The 21,667-nt window shown below is 46.3% G+C and overlaps 1 protein-coding gene and 1 long non-coding RNA gene across 4 annotated transcripts in view; one reads left to right on the top strand and one right to left on the bottom strand.

The window, feature by feature from the left end:
* Positions 1 to 528: 528 nt before the first annotated feature.
* LOC131807761 (ubiquinol-cytochrome-c reductase complex assembly factor 1) overlaps positions 529 to 21,667 on the bottom strand; it is a 97,652-nt gene continuing 76,513 nt past the window's right edge. For 2 of the 3 annotated variants that reach the window (XM_059133412.1, XM_059133415.1), the window contains exons 8-10: positions 11,585 to 11,662; positions 4,934 to 5,047; positions 529 to 2,008 (exon numbers count right to left, since the gene is read on the bottom strand). In XM_059133412.1, coding sequence (XP_058989395.1) covers positions 1,874 to 2,008; positions 4,934 to 5,047; positions 11,585 to 11,662 — 327 coding nt within the window. In that variant the 3' untranslated portion in view covers positions 529 to 1,873. The remainder of the gene's footprint in view (positions 2,009 to 4,933; positions 5,048 to 11,584; positions 11,663 to 21,667) is intronic. The other variant, XM_059133413.1, reaches the window with a different exon arrangement.
* Positions 3,826 to 15,464, top strand: LOC131807762 (uncharacterized). Its single transcript, XR_009344597.1, has 3 exons — positions 3,826 to 4,010; positions 14,797 to 14,939; positions 15,058 to 15,464. It is a non-coding gene; the product is annotated as an uncharacterized LOC131807762 (long non-coding RNA).

The following is a 21,667-nucleotide window of genomic DNA, read 5'->3' as shown; positions in this document are numbered from 1 at the left end:
AAGAACAGGTCAAATTAAGATGAGCCTGGCAGCCTCCAGGAGCCTGGATTGTATCTTGAAGGGGAAAGGAGGTGTGTAGTGGGTGAAAGACGCCAACAGTCTGGAAGTGAGGGCTTTGGGACATCCCCGACCTGAGAGCTCCAATTCGGTTCTTTCAAACACAGGTCCGTGTTACAAGCTGTGCTGTCTGACGAGTACTTGGCTTACAGAGACACGACCCGGCTCTGCAGGCAGACATATTCATAAACGGCCTTTGTGGACAGAGGCCAACTGGGATGTTGAGAAGGAGAGTCAAGTTCTGGACCCGGGCTGGACTCCGTGACCTCTAAAGCTTCTTCTCAATCTGCAGTTCCGTGATTCTCCAGCAAGCCCAGTAGCTGAACTGTGCTATGGGCTGGGATCTGTGGCTGGGGAGCTGCCCTGGGCAGCAAATGGGTTAAGGCTCAAATAACTTTTATATATGAATTAATGTGTGGAGCTGGGAGCCAAAATCTGTTCCATTAATTTTTCCATCCATTCCAGGAGCAGTTAGGTACACACAGTAAAGTTTATTTTGGTGCATGGTATACTTCACTCCATTAAAAATAAATTAATCAGCAAATTCCTGCCTGGCTCAACTCTGGTTTATGTAAATAGTGCCCAGCTGTAATGAGTTACAAGGTGTTACTATCTCACACACACAGAGGGGGCTTCACTCTAGAACTCCGCTCGCAACAAAAGCATCTTAAATAAACTCAGAGAAGGCGGTCTGATTTGTAATGTTTTCACAGAAGTGGGATATACCTCACCCATATAGAATTTCTTTATATGACTCATTTTATAGCAAGTTAAATGAAGGAAGTTTGATGGGGGAAGGAGGGGCATTATGGTTCCCCGCCCCCTGTCTTTAATTCAAAGATTAAGTCCCCCAAGAGCTGACCCACGCTTGGGAAGGAGGGGACTGACCCCCAGGTGCACAGACTAAGCTGGCTCTGCAGCACACGCTCCAGAAGCTGGGATGGGGCTAGAAAGCTGGGCATGGGGCTGGGCCCTGGGTTGGGTCGAAGAAGCCAGAAAGCATCTCTTCTTCTCCTCGGTATCTCACATAAAGGGAGTCAAGAGAGGAAAGACAAGCATGTTCCTCCCCCTCATTCAGTGGGGAAGTGTTCTTGGGGCTTCTTTCCAAATAGCGCAGGATGTGACAAGCCCCAGGGCTTCTGGGTCCCAGACGATGGAGCCTGGCAAGGCTATGGCTTGGCCAGAACAGGGACATCTCCATGAACTGGAGACAAAAGCAGCAGCAGACCCTGTCGCCCGCCTGTCTCTAACTGAGCTGGGGGGCGGTCCTCAGCTTATGGCAACTGCCATCTCAGGTAAGTCTCTAAAAACCCGGGAATAAAGAAGAGCCATGGCAGAGATAAGTCTTTCTTTTAATGGCCAACTCAACCCCATGGCTCAAAGCCGGAGGACAGAGCATGGTTATCCGTCTTGACTCAGCAGCACGCCAAACTGCCTCTTGGCCACGGTGGGCTCTTGGTGGAAGTGTCCCCTTGCTAACCTATCCCCATCCCTCTGCGGCCTTTGGGGAAAGCTGTCAATCACATCGTTACTGGAGGGGACCAGAGGAGAGTGTGCTGGGGAGCTCTCGCTCCAGGCTTCTCCTGAGGGGGAGGATACCTCAGAAGAGCTAAGGGTTTTCCCGGCATTGTACCCCACCAGGTCAGACTCCTGGGCATACTAAGAGGAAAATCAATGCAAATGGGGCCAGGTATTTGACAGATGCTGTTCACAGGTCAGTTCAGGCCACTTTCTGCAGGGTTCTGAGCCAAACAAGCACCTCTCTCCTGGCAGTTCCTCAAAGCCAGCTGGCCAGCTGTGCAGAGACATCAGCCCATCAGAGACCCTCGTCGTTATAACTCGGGGAATGAGGCCTCAGGATGCTCTGAGGATTCTTCTCCACAAGAGGGCGCCAGCTCACCTCCCCTGTCAGCAGCAGATCCTCCCCATTCATGGAGTCCAAGTACTGCATCTGCAACAGAGGGAGCGGGAAACAGAGGACAGGGACAAGGGCAGGAGAGACGTAAGACGGCATTAAGGAAACAGCTTTCGAATGGTGAGGACGGGGAGGGGCTCTGGGGGATTGGGTCCAACCATCCCAGCTCCCAGGACAGCAGGTCTCTGATCATCCAGGCTATCTCATTACAGTGGGTTGGAAGAAATGAGTTACTGGAGCAGCTCACGGGGAATGCTTTAGGGAACTCCCTGTCATGCCCCTGAACAGAGAGACACAAGAGCCCCAACTCTGTGGACTGCAAGAACTTTCTAGGGTGGCTATAGCCGGGGAGACATGTTCTTGGGATGTGTATGTGAGTTTTATCTGTCCATTCAGGGTGGTGGTGTTACGGTGAGCTAATTCCCTTCTCTGAGCTTTAAGTTTCCCTGAGAGAGGGGACAGTAACCCCACAGGACTCATGAAGAGATTAAACGATACAGTACATGTTCACTGTAGTCACTGGAACTTTTTATTTTAAATATGTATGCCTCTACTGTCCTCTAGTGAGCTCTGACCCCACAATTAGCGGGCTTCCATGCAGACCAGTGGGTCCAGCTTCACCCACTAGGCTGGCTGGGGGGGGGGGGCGGCTTCCTGCAATGGGGAACGGAGAGCAGCTGCAGGGAAGGTGCGGCTGGGCGGTTCAGCAAGAGGCAGGTGATCTAATGAGTGGCCAAGTCTCGGGGAGGATTCCCCGGGCTGCTGCTAGTAAGAACAGCAGAATGAGAAAGGCTTTCTAGTGGACAGGCCAAATCAAGGGGAGGGCTGGGTCACATCAGGAATAGGCACTGGATTCACAAAGATGAAGCTCCACTGTGGGGTGCGAAGGCGTTTGGGAGGAAAGCGGCAGGAGTCGGAGGCCTCATCCTAGTTCCTTGGATCTTCTCCCTCTTTCAAGAATTCCTTCATTCCTGTTCTGTCACCTTCAGGCTGCTGACCCTTGAACTCAACCCGTCTCTCACATACACCTCAGGTCGAGGTTTCCACACGTCCTGCCGTCTTCCAGTACAAGGAGAGCAACGGACCCAAGACCTTGCCTAAAATACATTCTCTTTCCGACAACTCCATTTCTGTGCCTCACGCCACCTCTCTGCCCATCTTCTGTGTTGAAAATCCCGACGTAACCTCTGACTGGCCCTTGGGCTACCCACCAGACCAACCAGGATCATGGCGGTACAGGACTAGTCTGCCGAGGGCCCAGCTTCCTGATCTTTCCTGATCCCCTCACTCATAGTCTTGCCTTTCTTTGGCCTTTCACAATATTTTGTTCCTACCTGTATCACCTCACAGACTGACTGATGCCAGGGTTATTAGCCTTGTGCCTGACTGTTCTCCTCACCAAACCATGAGCTGGCTCGAGGGCAGGTCTGGGTCCTATGTATCTCTGCTTTCTCAACAGAGTCCCCGGTACAGCACATATTCCTAAGTTCTGCTGACAGGACCAGGTCCCCATCAAAGCTCCCTGCTTTCCTCAGAGAGCCCCATCACTGTTTCCCTATTGCCTGCCTCTCACTGGACAATATGGGGACTCCTAAGGGATTGGTGTACAGTCCCTTCTTTTGGGGCTCTCGGAGAAGTCCCAGCTGTGCTCTTGCTGTGGCCCCTGGCACAAGCCCACCATGGCAGATGGAAAAGTTAAGCCAGTCTCTTAAAAAACCATTTGCTTTGCTTTTGCATTTGCTTTGCCAACTGCTACTTGTGTCTGACGGTGAGGCCAGTCAACAGTGTGAGTCTTAAGAGCTCTCCGTGGGTGGAGTCCTCTGGCCACAGTGCTTTCTCCCAGCTCTGGCAGATCTGAAGAATGATCAAACAAAAGTCCTGGCTTCTGGGGTTCTCTATTCTCTGGGTTTGAGGAGCCCTACTGTGTGGTTTTTCCAGCAATCAGCAAGCTGTTCCTGCTGGCCCTGTCTTCTCCCTGAGAGCTAGGGCCTGGCCTTCCATTTCCTGGCTGTTGAAAGCTTAAAGGCCGTGGACACAGGTGAGTAAGAGAATAACTGTGGGGTGAGGCCCCTTCAGCTCCAGGGCCAGGCCCATGAAGCAAAGGTGTGACTCATGGGACAGCCTGAGCTGATGAGCCGTCTGGAGCAGCTAAGGCCTCTAGTGGCTACATGAATCACCGGCTTGGGGTTGTAGGCCAGCTGTGCGGGCTGACTCACTGGGAGACCCTGGAAGAGCCTCTATGTTCCTCTTCTCTGCCACTCAGCTCACTCATCTATCAAGTATGAGTTTCCCATCAGTACAGGATCAGGGGGACAGAGAGATCAAGGAGGGAAGTAGCCATGGTTTCAAGGAAAATGATGTAGTTAAGCAGTCCCCACTCTGGAGTTCTCTTAGAAGCTCTGGTGTCAGGAAGCCCTGGCGGACGAGGGGCTGGCGAATGAAGCAGGAGGACCCTACTTGATTGTGGCTAGCACTTGGCGGGGACAGTCTCGAAGGACGCCCGTGGAATGCCGCCTGGAGCCCAGTCCTGCTAGAGATCAGGAGCAGGAAACATGAACCTTGGAGCTTCAAAGTGGGGAGGGAGGGGGCTACAGTAGGCAACTACACTGTACCCCATTCCCATATCCTACGAGACTGTGTGTGTCCGGGGTCTTGCACAGCACTGGGCACGTAACAGGCAAATCAAAAAACAGGTAGTGAATGAATGCCCAAGTTTGTGAGAGCAGACTCCTCAGAGCTGCTGCTTCTACCCCATTCCCTCTCCCAGCCTAGCTCACGGCTGGACAGACACACAGAAGGTGTTCTTCACGAGCACTGCTGCTGACAGGATGTGGTCAGAATTCCCTCAGGCTGGCCTCTGGGAACTCGACTTCTCACAATCCTCTGAAAGTCTAGCATCTCCAGACCTCAGAAAGACCTGCTTTCTGTGAGCCTCTGGAGGGGAGGGGTAGGCCTGCTCACCTGTTTCCTCACATACTCCACCAACAATTCAAGCTGCCGGGGGTCTTCACATTTCTGGTTGAAGAAGGTCCTCCAGAGTGCAGCAGCCAGCCCATGGTCATCTGAAAGAATCCCCTGGAAAAGAGAGTATAACTTGTCTTCCAGGGAGTCTGGCAGAGCCAGACCTACAAAAGGTGGGGATAGTATGAGCACACCAGCAACCACAGAATCGGACTGCAAAGACCCTACAGACACTACAAGAGAGAAAACAGGGCAGCTACGTGGTAGAGCTGGAAGGGTCTTCAGCATCTGGTCCAACTCATTCATTTTATGCAGAGGAAGGACATGGAAGCCAGAGGGGCCGAGTGTCTGGCTAAGATTAACGCAGAGATGGGGTTCATGTCTGGCCGCCCTCCCAGGCCACAGCTCCCAACACTCTCCCACACCGTACATGACCCAGCAATACCTGTGAGGCCAAGAAGAGAAATGGTGATACAGTGTTCCTACTGCTATCTGTAAGGAATGGGCACAGAGTATTGTGGGTGGATATTTTTTCCCCCAGAAAAGGAGGTGGGCATAAACTGCACCTTTTTCCTAGTCCAAAGGCACATATCTGCAAGGCAGCTGGCTCTCAGGCAGAGCAAACCAGGCACCTTGGCCTCACTGTCACCCATCTCTGGATTGAGGCCTTGCCTCAAGTGGAGGAACAGGCTGTTTAGCAGGACTGCCACAGACCAGAGGGAATGCTCAGAGCCCGTGAGCATGTGTGTATGTCTGATATTGTCCTTTGCAGCACAGAGGAGGACTCTGCTAAGAAGGAACAGATATCAAGTATCACAGAGACTAATCAGCACCTGGGCCATGGACTAGGGCCATTTTCTAGTTTGGACCTCTAAGGGAAGGGGAGGGTTTGGGAGGATGACTGAAGGGAAAGGCCCCAAGAAGCTGCTCTGTCCGGGTGCCATGCTAATGTGGAACCAGACAAAGCCCCGACTTATAAATCAGAAGGCTGGTCAAGTCCTGGCTCGGCCACTACCATGCTCAGGGGTGGCGGACAATTCACTAATCATCTATGAAACAGAGACCGAAGTGCTTGCTCTACATACAGCATCTTTGCATTATAAAAGTGAGATCATGTACAGGCATTCTGTTACGTGTAGCATGTCAGATACAAGAATCAGGAGCTTGCTTTGGCAGGCCGCTGTGGCTACAGCTGAACCAACAGTGAGATCTAGGGATCAGACCACCTAGGTTCAGACGGCAGCTCTGTCACTTGACAGCTGTGTGGCCCTTGGAAAGCCACCAGCCCTTCCTGAGCCTCAGTTCCTCATGAGCCAAACAAGCACAGTAAGACCCAGCCCACAGCGCTGTTGTGCGAATTCAGAATCACAGCCGTCACAGGCTCTGAAGACCCCAGATCACGCCTTCAGTGTGATGTTGTTCACTGGCTTCTGGGACACGGTGGCATATGAGGTCTGACTCCAGGCCTGCTGCCACGAAGGGCCAAGTCCAGGGTGGGGTGCTGACAGTTTGGTGGAAAAACAGCCAACCTGGTCCAAATGCCCCCTGCTAAACATCCTTCTGATTTCCCGGCTTAAGAGGCTGTGCTGGCACAATGGCTGAGTCAGGAAAACCAGCTTCTTCTGGCAGATGGGGACAGGGCCCACGAACAAGCTCAGGCACATCACCGTTCTCCAAGCTATTTGCTAACACAACAGCCTGCCTGTGTCTGAAGTGCCCTGGGCACAAGTGGAGCTGCTGGCAGTGACCCACGTGTGCTGCACGGGAAGGACCAGCAGTGGGAGCGGGTGTCACGAGGACCTAGAGAATGAACACAGAGCGCAGGACAGCGAAAGCCTTGGGAGCCACGGCCTGCTGCAAGCAGGCACCCCGGGCAAGGGGGGAGATGGCTGGGAAGGGGCAAGTCCACCATCAGTCGGAAAGAAAAGGATGACTCAGGGCTCAGATGAATAGTGATAAGACCTGACTATTCCAGGCTGTCAGTTTCTTCACACACCTGGCCCCTAATGACTACATTTGCCAGAAGAATAGATTATTATTATCCCCATTTGGAAGATAAGTACACAGAGGCTTAGAGGTTATCTAGCTAATTGGCAGTAGACTCAGGACCAGAATGCACAGGTGAGGTCAAGAGACGGTGCCTGACCAGCTCTATTTAGGACACAGTACCCGGCTTGCAGTGGTGGGTGCAATAAAAAGTGGCTGAATATATCAGCGAGCCCAACTTCAGCCTTCTTTCCACCAAACTGCTAGTAAGTCAGTGAAAACAAATGGGAGACTGGTCTGTGAGAGAGAAATCAGGAAAGGAAAAAGGGTGCTTAGAGGCCAAATATTAGTTTGCATAGCAATGTTTCCGTAATCTACTAGGGGGTCTGCCTATTTTCCCTCACGACACACAAAAAACCCCATCCCTCCAGAGATTAAGACACCTATGTCTAAAGTAATTGGGAGGAAGCCTGTGCCTTGAGGGTCCCAGTATGGTTCAGGTTTGGTTCAGAGGAGACTGATTTGTGACACCATTACGTGCTTAGCATGACGCTGAGAACATAGAATCACAGCAAAACGGTCTCAGGTCACGGGCAGCTAGTTGAAGAAACAAGCTAGTGCCCACCAGCACAGGATCAAGTCCTAGAGAGTGAACAACTGACCATCGCTAGAGGGAGACTCCCAAGGTAGACTAGACACAGTTCGCTCCTCATTCTTCTGTCTTAGCTGCTACGACATTGTATCTCTAACTAGATGTTTGCTTGTTTACCTGTTTACTGTCTATCTCCCCATTAGAAGGTAAGCTCCAGTGGAGAAGAACCACACCATGTTTGTCTTATTCACCAATATATTCCCAGCGCATCCCCTATGGTAGGCACTTTATACCTGTTCAATGGATGGATGGGTGGATGGGTGGATGAGGCTGAAATTCAGAGTAAACAAACACAGATCTAGAGGTTAGGGAAGGCACTAGGAGAAAGGGGCCTTTAAAAGTGGAGAATATCTGGAGAGCTACATTTTAAGCAAGAGAGACTACACTGGTTCACTGAACATTTACAAAGAGAGTGCCTACAAGGTGCCAGGCCCAAAGCTGATGGACTTGGCTGCTGCGCTCCAAACCTCCTTGCCCAGGAGGGCTTCCAGCAGGCACAGCACATCTGTGGGGCAGTGGGGCAAATGGCCTCACTTGGAAAAGAAGGTTACACACTCAAAAGCAAGGGGAGATAACAGTGGATAGGACATATCACAATGGGGACATTTGAAAGGAGGCCTGGAAATTCCATGGAGGAATTTGGGACTTAATGTAGTAGAACATAGGAAGGTTCCCAAAGTGGCCACGGTAAGGGCAAAACCCAAACAGCATTCTAGGAAAAGGGGGCTGCAGAATGGCACTGTCCAAGTGAACTTTCTGGGATGACAGAAATGCTCGACAGCCACACAGTCCAGCACAGCAGCCACCAGCCACATAAAGCTATTGAGCACCCGAAATGTAACCAGTTTTCAATTTTATATAAGGACTTGAAACCAAAATAGCCACATGTGGGGCGCATCTGGGTGGCTCAGTCAGTTAAGCGTCTCACTTTATTTATTTATTTATTTATTTATTTATTTGACAGACAGAGATCCCAAGTAGGCAGAGAGGCAGACAGAAAGAGAGGAAGGGAGAGAGAGAGGAAGGGAAGCAGGCTCCCTGCTGAGCAGAGAGCCCAATGTGGGGCTCAAACCCAGGACCTTGGGATCATGACCTGAGCTGAAGGCAGAGGCTTTAACCCACTGAGCCACCCGGGCGACCCAAGCTTCTCACTCTTGATCTCAGCTCAGGTCTTGATCTCAGGATCGTGAATTCAAGCCCCGTGCTGACAACAACAGAAAAGAGCCACCTGTGGCTAGTCTTGGACAGCACAGCTCTAGAACTCATGACTCCCAGTGCAGCCTGCAGAATGGAGGCACCGAGTCACCTGCAGCTTGTTCGCCATGCAGAATCTCAGGCCTCACCCCAGACTTGCTGAGTCAGGATCTGAATTTTACCTACGTGATCTGCACGTGCATTAGAATTACCTGAGGAACTTTTACAACAGATGCCCACCTACAGCAGTTAACACAGAACTTTGGGGAGACAGGGCCCAAACAAGTGGTATTTCTAAAAAACTGTCCCAGGTAATTAGTGTATTTTCCAAACCTTCCCACTCTAAAGAGTCAAGAAAGGTGCTTGCTAAACACCAGGCCCCACTCCTATTGACCTGGAATCTTCAGAGAGGTGCTCAAGAATCAGATTCGAACAGCTCCCCACGTGACTCTTGCCATCAGGCGTGTTTATAAGATGGCCCCACCAGGTTGGACTGGGATGGGAGGGACAGAAAAGACACACAATTCAGAACATTATTAAGACTAGGGAAAGCAGTCAGCTGAGCCAGCTGTAGTGAAGTCCTCAACCAAATGCCAGCTAATAGAGAATTCTATTTCTTCAATTCTAAGCGCCCTCCCCTTTTTTTTTTAGATTTTATTTATTTGACAGAGAGAGAGGTCACAAGTAGGCAGAGAGGCAGGCAGAGAGAGAGGGAAGCAGGCTCCCCACAGAGCAGAGAGCCCAACTCGGGGCTTGATCCCAGGACCCTGAGATCATGACCTGAGCTGAAGGCAGAGGTTCAACCCACTGAGCCGCCCAGGTGCCCCTTAAGCCTCATTTTTCTATACACTATAAGGTTTCTGAAGTCAGAATGTATCTAATTTAACAATTAATGTGTAGATGGAAGCAGTGTTTCTCAACTCCTGTCCCATGCCCGCCAAGCTCATATTAAATCGATGACGTGTGTGTACGCAATTGCTAAACTGCTCTCCCATAAATCTTGCTGTTTTCTACAAATATGTGGTGGGTCGAGAATCAGGAAACCTCAATTTTAACTAGTCCTATTTTTGTAAGCTTATCTCCTGGCTTTAATTATTATGATCTTCACACTAGTAACACTTCTTCCAGCCTGAACTGCAGCTCCCTACTTTCATCCTTTATGCCGTTCCTCCCTTCCTCATTCCTCACTCACCACCGGCCAGGCAAGAGAAATGCTGACACAGTAGACAGTGCCACCACCCAGAAGGAGTCCCCACCCAGCCAGGGTGACAGTTAACACGAGCGTAGTGAGTACGGTGGAGTCTGGAGCAGGTGGAAGGAGCTGAGTCTGGGAAAGTTCTAGGCCTGCTTTGCAGAAGGGGTGGTGCTTGCATTAAATCTGGAGGTCACCACGAAATGAGCAGAAAAGCACACGTTTTATTAAAAAGATGAAGTATGAGGAACCCTGGTAGTGTGCATACCGGTGTTCATTACACCATGCTTTTATCTTTTTGATGTGTTTGAAATTTCCATAATAATAGTGGGGGAGAAAGATGAGACTGGATACTACCACATGGGTGAACCCTGAGGACATTATGCTAAGTGAAGTAAGCCAGTCACAAAAGAATAAAACCCATATGATTCTACTTACAAGGGATACTCAGAGTATTCAAATTCACAGAGGCAGAAAGGAGAAGGTGCTGGTTACCAGGGACTAGGAAGAGGCTGAGGGAAGAGTAAGGGTTTAATGGGTACCAGAGCTTCAGTTTGGGAAGATGGAAGAAGTTCTGGAGGTGGGTGGTGGGGACAGTCGCTCGACAATGTGAATGGACTAAAGACCACTAAAATATGCACTTAAAAGTGGTATTTGAGGGGCGCCAGGGTGGCTCAGTGGGTTCAAGTCTCTGCTTTCGGCTCAGGTCATGATCCCAGGGTCCTGGGATCGAGCCCCACATCAGGCTCTGCTCAGCAGGAAGCCTGCATCCCCCTTTCTCTCTGCCTGCCTCTCTGCCTACTTGTGATCTCTCTGTCAAATGAATAAATAAAGTCTTAAAAAAAAAAAGGTGGAATTTGATGTTATGTATATTGTACAATGAAAAAAAATGAGATCTAAATGTTCTGATGTGTAAGGAGGCCTAAGATATATTGTTCAGTGAAAAAATAATGTATGCAGTGTAACTTCCATTGTGGAAAGAAAATGCGTAGGTGCCTGTGTCTGCAAACATAACGTCTGGAAGGACACCCAATAAACTATTAACGAAGTTTTCCTCTGGGACAGGGAATTGGGCAGGACAGGAAAGGGGCCTTCTATTTACTTCAACCACTTATGTGCAGTTTTATGAGTTTTTGAAATGCGTATGTACTGCTTTTATAATGAAAACCACAAAAGTATATGATTTGTCTGGCAGCCCATGCTGTCTTCCTATCTCTAGAGGCTGAAACAGTGACTGATTTGCCTTTGTTCCTACATCTAGCACCGCACAAGGACTCAATAAATACTAGTAGTTGAATGATCTGACCATATTCTATTGTGCCCTCTTTCCCAAGCACTAGGCAAACTGCTGGGCATAGTCATTCCTATTGCCAAGTCAATGAAGATGAGGAAATAAATTCTAAGCCATAATGGTAGGGTAGTGACAATGTCCTCTGAAGGTTCCCTCAGAGTTTCTCATCAAAAGTCTTTCTATGTAAGTGATGAATCCCTGAATTCTACTCCAGAAACCAATACTACACTGGGTGTTCACTAATGAAAATTTAAATTTAAAAAAAAAAAAAAAAAAAAAAAAGGTCTTTGTTGGGGAAAGCCAATGTTCTGCTTAAGGCTTGGCAAATGCTCTTACCTCATCATATCCCAAGATTGCTGCATAGAAATTATTTGTCATAAGGATCATGTTCTTCTTCAGGATATAAGAATTAACCTACAGAAACAAAATGACAAAAACAAAAGTATGAAAAAAGGGGGAGAAAAACAAAACTTATTTTTGCCTCTAAATACCACAGACTCTTAGTAAAAAAACAAAGAGAGAAGGCCCTTAACAGGTCAAACTGCTAGTTCCATTTCCCTGATCTGCCAGGACTCTCCCCAATTTGACAGCTTCGTTCAGGTTTTGATCCCAGATTACACAAAGCAGTAACTCAGTCTAATGAGCTGAGCCCCAAGTACATGTCAGGCTTTGTGCTAGACCCTATAGAACACAAAGTGTAAGACATGGTTTCTTAGCTGAAGGAGCACACAGTCTAGTATGGAAAAAAACATGTAAAAAATAATTAAACTGTAATATGTTGCCTCAGATTCTATCCCAAAAGTGGTGAGCAATAAATGAATTTAGTACAAATGATCTCTGCTCTGGGAGCAGGAGAAGAGTTCTCCAGGAAGTAACACTTAGGTGGACCTTGGAGGAGAGAGGACATTCTAGACCAAGAGAGCAAGGTGTGCCAAGGTACAGAGGCAGGAAAGGACATGTTTGGGGAGTGCCAGGGAAGGTGAATGGGCAGGAACACTGGAAAGGTATGCTGGGACCAGGTTAGGAAACATCTAAGGGTTACTCAAAGAAGCTTGTGGTGGTGAAAGACAGAAGGAAGTTGTTAGGATATGTGAAGAGGAGGCAGAGAAGCAGGACCCTAAGTGAGATGCTGAGGAGAATGGAGAGCCCCCGAGGCTATGAAGAAGAGGAGAGAATAAGCCGGGCTAAAGTAGTAAGACTGTTAATCTTTTTTTTTTTTTTTTTAAGATTTTATTTATTTATTTGACAGACAGAGATCACAGAGAGACAGGCAAAGAGAGAGAAGAAAGCAGACTCCCTGTTGAGCAGAGAGCCCGATGTGGGGCTCGATCCCAGGGATCATGACCTGAGCCGAAGGCAGAGGCTTTAACCCACTGAGCCACCCAGGTCCCCAGTAAGACTGTTAATCTTAATAGATTGTTTTGAAATATAATTCCAGGGAGACCATGGACTCCAAGGTAGAACTACTCTCAGAGAACAGCCAGGTGGGCCTTCAGAGTCTGGACTATAGAGTTCAGTCAACACCTTCAGTAGGGTAAAACTCTGACCTCCACACCTTTAGGACGATGCTTAAAAGCCCAGGCCATGTTTCATTCCTCTCTGGGATCCCAGAAGAAAGTCTGGTGTAATGTACAGGACATAAGGAAGGACTCACTGGATATTTAAACTGACAGGTTTTAGAAACAACCAAGTTATTAGGAACGTTAACGTGGAGGATAAGATTTGTCCTTTAACAACCCTGACCATAACCATGCCACTGTCATCCCCTCTGTTGACTGAGGACCCAGTATGGCCCATGTGCTTTATGGCTATCCTCGCCTCTAGCTCACTGGAACTCAGAGGGTAGGTGTGCTTCGCTCACATTTTTATGGACACAGACAACAGCCGCAGGCAGGTGAAGTAACTGGCCCCAGGTCCCACAGCAAATTAGTAAGAGAGCGGAGACCAACATCCAGCTCAGTCTGAGTCCAAAGGCCACGTGCCTTCTGTTCCATCAGGTTCCTGCCTCCAGAAGGATGATTCTACTTATATCATATATCAAAGACTGAATGATTTAATCCTGTGGTTCATAACTGGTCTCTGAAGAAGAGCAGAAAGGAGTAGTGAAAGGACCTGGGTTCGGTCAGACAACCTGGTTCAAGTTCTAACTGTGCTGTATACAGAGGATGTGATATTGGGCAAGTCAAATAATCTACTTCCTTGCTTTTCAAATGCACTACACACAGTGCTGGTTTACACAGCAATCGAATTAACATGCATTCATTCATTAATTCAACAGTGTATGCTGAAAGCCTCCCTAAGCTGTAACGTGCTCTGCAAATGCAATGAATTATGAGTAACACCTTCTGGTTTGTTTACAGAAAACCAAAACCAGTTCCAATAGTCAGGGATAATTTTCAAAAAGGAAGAGAGAACAGCCCAGCTCAAGACTGGAAAATGTGAGATTGGATGCAGCTGGTGGTACAATCCATGACCTTTCCCCCCTACCTTCAACCCAGGCCAAATCAGACCTCCAGTCTTTATGTTCCTAGAGCTCTGTCCACACTCTTCCTCCTGGATGCACAACTCGGTTTAGAGCCATGTATGTACCTGTCTCTCCCACTAGTCTGTAAGCTACTCAAAGGTCATAAGGAACTCTGATTAACCTTAGCACCCCCAACAGACACCTGGTCCAGGGCCTGGCCCAGAACAGGACTTGAGACTGGCATGCTGATGACTGAATCCTTACAAGGGCCTGAGTGCCACGCATAACGTGTTCTATCCGATGACACCCTTTTGTTTGTTTCCCCTTTTTTGCTGCTCGAATACCTTGCACATTTCTGAAATTTCAACGACAAGTATTGCCTAACTAGTTACTGCACCATCTTCCAGAATGGGCCGGGGTGAAATGCAGAGTCAAGAAACAAGCCAGAGACAGAGTTCATTCCTTCTGAAGCACGATGATGGGACTACAAACCAGACCTGCTGAGAGCCATTCTGGGGCTCTCCCTACTCCCGTACAGATATTCTTCTCATCCTGCAAGAAGAATCAGAGCCACAAACAGATGTCAGAGACATCACAGAAAGGCAAGAGCATCTCTCAGAGGCAACCAGGCACCGAACCTGCTTAGCACACTTAGTTTATGTGTTGCATCTACCTAGTAAGCTTTAGAGCTGGAAGGGTCTTCAGAGATCAACTAGTTCAATCCCTCCGAAGAAATGGTGAACTAAGACCCAAAAAGGGGTCAGGAACTTGCCAGAGGTCACACAGAAAGATACTGGAGGGCCAGGATCGGAACCTGATTCTAGAAAGTGCTTTACCTGCTTCACCATCTGTAGGACATTTCTAGAGACCAGCAACACATTAATCTGCAAACCTCAGTTTCCAGCAAGGTCCAGTAACATACAAACACACTTTCTCCTCTTGGGATGCACCTGCATTCTGGCTGGCTATGACCCCAGAAGAATGGAAAGCAAGGGGAGAACTCCCTCTGAGCAAGGCTCTACCACCTCTGGTCCTATAGTCTAACTCCAGTGACCTATAAGCTGCCTCTCCCTCTCCCCTCTAGCTGAGAGATGGCAAGCCGCCACAGCCAGGAATGGCTTTCAGATATCATCACCCAGGCTGGATTAGATCATGAAAAAGGCCCTTCCTGGAACAGGGTGGAAGCTCGATCAGTGCAGACACATGATCTGCAGGCAACAGGTGAGGGTGAGTGAGAACAGCTTCCTGAACTACGGGACTCACCCCACTGGGCCCTCCTAGCTAGCCCAGCGGCCAAGGGGAGCTGGATATTCCCGCACTTAAGCTTTTGTTTGTTGACCTGCAGGTTCTGTGTCCCCACTGCCAGATGATTCCGGACGGAGCACCCTGCTTGTGATGAATCCACGGATGGACAAACCGAATGAGAAACTCCTCCCAGATAGTGTTGGGCTGTTCTCTCAGTAAACTCTTATCCTTTCCATAATGCTTTGCTTTTCATAAAAACCCATACATACAGCACCACCACAAGGAAAAGGTTCCTTTTATATCAGTTACTCATATTTTCCCATTTATTTAAGCTATTAAAATTCATGCAGATATTTTATAAGCCATCAGGATTTGGTGACTGGTATTACTGAATGTTTAATAATAAACTAAACAGAAGAAATCAGAGGGTTAAATGATGACTGCAATTCCTGTAATGACTTAATTAAATTTTTATTGAGTACATAAACTATGATGTCATTTCTAGCCAACCATGGGTCTGCTTTCCCAGCATGTCACAGGGCGGGAGCACTCAATAGGAGGCTAGGCTAAATGAGCAGCGAGTCTCAGCTGAAATGGGGAGGGGAGCAAGGCTCATGTAACACACTCAATAAATTATCCGTTCATTTTTAAACAAAGTCCATGAGTTATAATATATTTGCCATGCACTTTTTATGACATAATAAAAATGTTACCTTAAGGATTACTTAACACATACTACAAATGTTATAGCAGAGGCAGGCACAAGGGGCAAAGAAAACAAACACGAGCAGGCCAGGGACGGGTCCTGGAGTTGACGTCCCGGGGGAACAGCATAGTATATTAAAAAGGGAATGCCAAAAAGGGGGTGGGGAGATACAAGAGTTCAGGGTTACTAATCAGCAGATTAATGAATGAGACAACCAACAGGGAACACAAGTAAAACAATAATGAATCTCGCAAGGCACATGTTTAATTAATATGGTATTCTCAAGGAGGAATATTAGCTTTTAAAGAGAAGCCAGTTCATTTGAGGCCAAGTCACTGCCCTCTTCCCCCTTTTTGCTGTTGCTACTCTTCAAGATGTTTCTGTGACTGTTTAATAACAGAGGAACCAGATTATGTGGATGGAGAGAGTGATGGAGGATTGAGTTTAAACTCCTCTATGAGCTCTACATGGTTCTCTCTGATCTGTTCTTGGTCATCTTTCCTGCCTCACCTCCTCCCACCTCCCCACTTTTAGCTCATCCTACATTCACAGTAAACGATACGCAATTTTCACAAATAAGCTTGCTTTCTTATAGCTCTTAAGCATACTACTGCCGGGATTCCTTCCCCTTCTTCACCCACTGGGACGCTAACTCCTTCTTATCCTCTAAGACATAGCTTATCAACTATATCTTCTGCAAAGCCTACCCTCTCCCCAGTCTACAGTGCCCCACAAAAGTGATTTAAGTCCAGAAAGAGGTCCCATAACTCACTGTTTACCAAGTGCCAAGACCTATGCTAAGAACTTCATGCATGTGAGCTCACTTAATCCTTCCCAGTGACTGAGACAGGTACTGTTACTATCCCCACTTTAGAGAAGAGGAAACGGACATTTGGGAAGCTAGGAAATAGTGGGTGAAGATGAGAATACAGAGCAGTCTGACTCCAGTGCTTATCTATGTTAGAACGAACACAAAAAACTATGTGGCTACCACTTCCTGTATCTACAACTCAGATTCTCTGTAGAAGTACGGCTAAGAACAACTAATAAGGTCTTGGGTAAACACAACTCAGAGACTCCCAATTGCAATGGTGGCTAGAGACAGGTCACCAGATGGGTCATTTACTGGCCAATTACTAACAGACATTAGATATCGCTAGTATAGAAAAGCCCCATTCCTGGGAAAACTAGTGGGCAAAAGGGTGTGATTGGGGCATGGGAGGACAGAATGGACGAAGGCTGGTGGTGACAACACAAGAACGGATGCCCGTGAAGGTAAGAGTAAGTTTTACAGCTACTGGCTTGAGGCAAAGCTACTAACAGTAGCAGCCTAATAAGAATTTGTTGGAATGGGGGAGCCCGGCTGGCTCAGTCAGTGCTGCATGTGACTCTTGATCTTGGGGTTGTGACTATGAGCCTCACATTAGGTGTAGAGATCACTTAAAAAGTACAATCTTAAATTAAAAAAAAAGAAAAATAATTATTGGAATGAATGACTAATAAAGGGTGGCTAGAGTTGCTGACTAAAGCATAAGGAATACACAAAATTCATCCTAAGGGTACAACAGTGCAAAGGATCACAGGTCAGGTCTTTCCAGCAGGCAGAAATGCCATCAGCAATGCTTTGCAGGATCACCACCATGGGCTACAGCGACTGCACGGCAATAGGCTAATGTGCACTGAACATCAGCCAGTCTATTAAATTTAATGTTAGAAATGAGCTCACTGTACAATATTATGCAAAACACACAGAAACAAGTGAGAAGAGACAGAGAGGAGGAGGACGTGGAGAGACCAAACACACATGCCTGCATTTAATGTGCTAACTTGCGTGATGGCTAACAGATCTACTGAGGGCCTTATAGCAATGATCACAAAATATAACAAAATAAAATTCTCTCTTTCTGTGTGTGTGTGTGTGAGAGAGAGAGAGAGAGAGAGAGAGAGAGGCAGATCCAGAGAAAACTACATTAACACCAAAGAAGAAAAGGAAAAATAGTAAAACTTGAAAAGATGGTCTGTTTCGATTTCTTCTTCCCTCTTTAGAAAATCATGTGGTAAGGCCTATTTCAGCTGTGATGAAAAGCCAACCTAAACAAAACATGAGATAATTCTTACATCTTATTTTAGTAAATCATTTTGAACTTTTAATGCACAGGGAAGCTGGCTACATTGAAATGCCTTTTTACATTATTTACTTACTTACTTATTTATTTTAAAAATCCCAGTCTTGGGGCACCTGGGTGGCTCAGTGGGATAAGCTGCTGCCTTCTGCTCAGGTCATGATCTCAGGGTCCTGGGACCGAGTCCCGCATCAGGCTCTCTGCTCAGCAGGGAGCCAGCTTCCCTCTCTCTCTGCCTGCCTCTCTGTCTACTGTGATCTCTCTCTGTCAAATAAATAAATAAAATCTTTAAAAAAAAAAAAAAAACAGTCTTGCAGCTTGGAATCTGCATATTCAAAATTTGCACAGCCAGATCATGTCTTGAAAAACAAGGTAAGTGGTTTGGCAGGTATACCCGCCGAACCGCTGGCTTTAATTTCTGAATGGTTACAAAGCACAGGAATCTTTTCCTCAGGCTTGGAAAAGAGCAAAGCAAGAGACAGATGTCCTTGAAAATTACAGTAATTTACCCACTTGACAAGACATTCCAAAACATCAGTTAAGTCTGAAAACACCCTGAAAAGAGCTGATGAGGAACATTATGATCCTGGGAAGATCAAACTATCACGCCAATTTAATTTTCTTCTTTGTCAGGACGTACAGATAAAAGGAAGATAACAGTTATACTCTTGTTTTTGAAGTTTTTTATTGCATCCCAGATGGCAGTCTTATGCATATTCCAGTTAGAAGAGTTAATATTGACTTGAAAGAGTCACTGTTTCAACAGTAACACTGACAGCACAAAGTTCTAAAGGAAACAATTCTGGGAGCCTCCACTGAAAATCGGAAATGATAATAATTATGATAGTGGTGATAGTAACAACAAGCATACATCATATTTGATTTGATAATGTATTCACATATACAATCTTATTTGTGTTCATGACAATAACCTTGTCCTTCTAGGAGCTCACAGACTAACTGCTACTATTGTCCTGACTCTATAAACGGGAAAACAGAAGTTCAAAAATGTTAAACGGCTTGCTCCGAAGTCACATTCTTCTTGTGACAGTGCTTTAACTTTTATCTTGGACAGCTGGTCCCTAAATCTAGTGTCTGCGCTGATATGTCACATCTTTCTGCTTTTGATGAGTCAAAATTTCTCAAAATGGAGAATCACAGAAGCAAAAAATTTAAAATTGTTAATTTTAGTACTTTGAAAAACTAGAGTAAAATGAAAATGACTCTGAATTCTTGAAAAGTTATTCTAGAAACAAGATGAGATTCAACAAGGTCAAATACACAGCAGCATGTATAGGCTAAAATAAGTAACCGGACAAAGGGAGGGTTTGACTACACACATAGTCATAATAAAATCCCAGAGCAATTCTCTGATCATGAGCTGACAAATGAGAAATGATTAAGGTGAACATATGAAAAGAAACTCCATATACAAAGGTCAGAAAGTTTTCTTTCTTCTACTATTGTAATAGTCAAAAGTCTTTGTTTTAGCCATCATAACAAACATGGGGAAACCAGAGAAATTTCCATGAAGAATGTCAGATAGGTATGGTCACGCTGGGTTGCCACTGGTCATAAGCTAGAGCATTCAAGATTCTGTGGACAAAAGAAACACCCAGAGAGTGTTTCATGAGTTGGCCTGGTTGCTTCCAGCATCGGTATCAATGGATCAGCAGATTTGGGGAATACTCTGAATACTGCTTGAGGTGAGTATCACTCATTCCCTGCATCCCTTCCTTAGGGCCTGGACCTACTCCTTCCCAACTCCATATGAGTTGGTGGGCTGCTGGTCTTGGAAACCTGTCCCCTCATCACAGAGACGGGCAGAGAATCCCAGCTAATCAGAGTTTTGCTTCTGAACAGAGACACCCAAAGATAAAAGGCAGCTAAAGCTGGGTCATCCCAAAGAAACGTACTAAATTCCTATTACTAAACTGCAATCCCTGAGCTTCCTGGGGCCTGTTGTCAAACTCTCTTTTCCATTCCGTGAGCACTAGTTAGCCCCCAATAAATGTTTTTGTTTGTTTAAATTAGCTGAAGTCAGTCTTGAGTGTAATCAATGGATATATTGTCATTCATCAATTCAATAAAACCTCTCCATAATAATGTAATAACAACATTAGTTAACATTTGTAGAATATCGACTATGTGTCAGCAACTGTATTAAAAACTTCATGTTTTATCTCTTTAATCTTCACAATAATCCTAAAAGGGGGGTGTCATTGTTCTCATTTTACAGAAGAGGCATCATCTTATTTTCTGTGAAGTCTTTCAAGTTCCCTAACACTTGTTGCTTTTTTCCTTCACATGGTTTTTTAATATTTCCACCAGGAAGTCATACTGTGCTATTTTAATAGTCTGTTCATAGTCTGTCCCTGTCATTCCCGGACTGCATTAGACTGTGAGCTCCTTGAGGGCAAAGACGGTGCATTGCTCAACACATGGCAGCAGAATGACTCAATACAGTATTCCCTGTCATAATTACCTCTTCTATTAGTGATGTCCACCCACCTTTACAAATTTCAGGAAAGCTCCCTTGAGTACAAGGATTGAGTACATGGATTTGGGAGGGGTTGAGCGGGCCTGTGTACACGCTGCTGCTGTTTTCATGGTTTCCAAACACTGGTCCTCACCTGGTCTCTGAAACCCCACACCTCTCTCAAAGCAGTCTCTTCCACTGAAATATTTCAAGACCACCTCTAGTTCCACGACTATCAGGTTCCAGTGTTCTAGACTTAAGTCAAAATACTTCATACAGAAGGAGAACCTCTGACTGAACAGAGAAAGAACTTCACAAGTGTCAGGGTAAGAAAACATGAAGTGGGCAACTGGGTTTTTCCTCTCTCACTGATCATTCCAATGAGATTAAGAGCCAGCTAACTCGGGGCGCCTGGGTGGCTCAGTGGGTTAAAGCCTCTGCCTTTGGCTCAGGTCATGATCTCAAGGTCCTGGGATGGAGCCCCGCATTGGGCTCTCTGCTCAGCAGGGAGCCTGCTCCCCCCACCCCCCGCCGCCCCCGCCTGCCTCTCTGCCTACTTGTGATCTCTCTCTCTGTCAAATAAATAAATAAAATCTAAAAAAAAAAAAAAAAGCCAGCTAACTCTCTGAAGTGAACAGGTTAAACATTAACAGACCTTTGATCCCTGCCTGTTCTATACCGAGTGCTATGGAAGAATAACTAGGAAACTTTCCTAAGAAATGCCCTTTTGCTTACATTTCCAAGTTTAACAAAGGGCTCATGCCCTGCTAACAAGTGCCAGTGCACAAAAGTTTTGATCAGGCTTTGGTTTTCTGCTGTTAAATACAAGATTTGGAAAGTGAAAACAGTTTCATTTATTAGTGGTCATTAATGGCCAATAATCAAGGTAGAACCAATCAGCAAGGCAATTACTGAAGTATAATAAGCAAAAGATAATTCCATTCACACCTACTAGGGGGGCTATAATTTAAAAAAAAAAGAGGAAAAGGAAAATATCAAGTGGTAGCAAGGATATAGAAAAACTGGAACTCTAAAGCATTGCTGGTGGGAATGTAAAATAGCACAGCATTGTGAAAAATAGTTTGGTGATTTCTCACAAAGCTAAATACAGAACTACCCTATGACCTACTAATTCCATTCCTAAGTAAATACCCAAAAGAATCGAAAGCTGAGACTGGAACTGATACTTGTACACCAATGTTCACAACAGCATTATTCACAATAGCTACAAGGCGGAAAAAACCTAAGCATCCATCAACAGATGAATAGATAAACAAAATATGGTATCTAACAGGCAATGGGATAATATTCAGCCATTAAAAGAAATCAAAGTAATACATGCTATAACATGGATATACCTTGAAAACATTAGACTTAAACAAGTCAGACAGAGAAGGGCAAA

The sequence above is a fragment of the Mustela lutreola genome, chromosome 9 (assembly GCF_030435805.1).
Source record: "Mustela lutreola isolate mMusLut2 chromosome 9, mMusLut2.pri, whole genome shotgun sequence".
Lineage (NCBI taxonomy): Eukaryota > Metazoa > Chordata > Mammalia > Carnivora > Mustelidae > Mustela > Mustela lutreola.
This window is presented reverse-complemented; position numbering and strand designations above follow the sequence as displayed.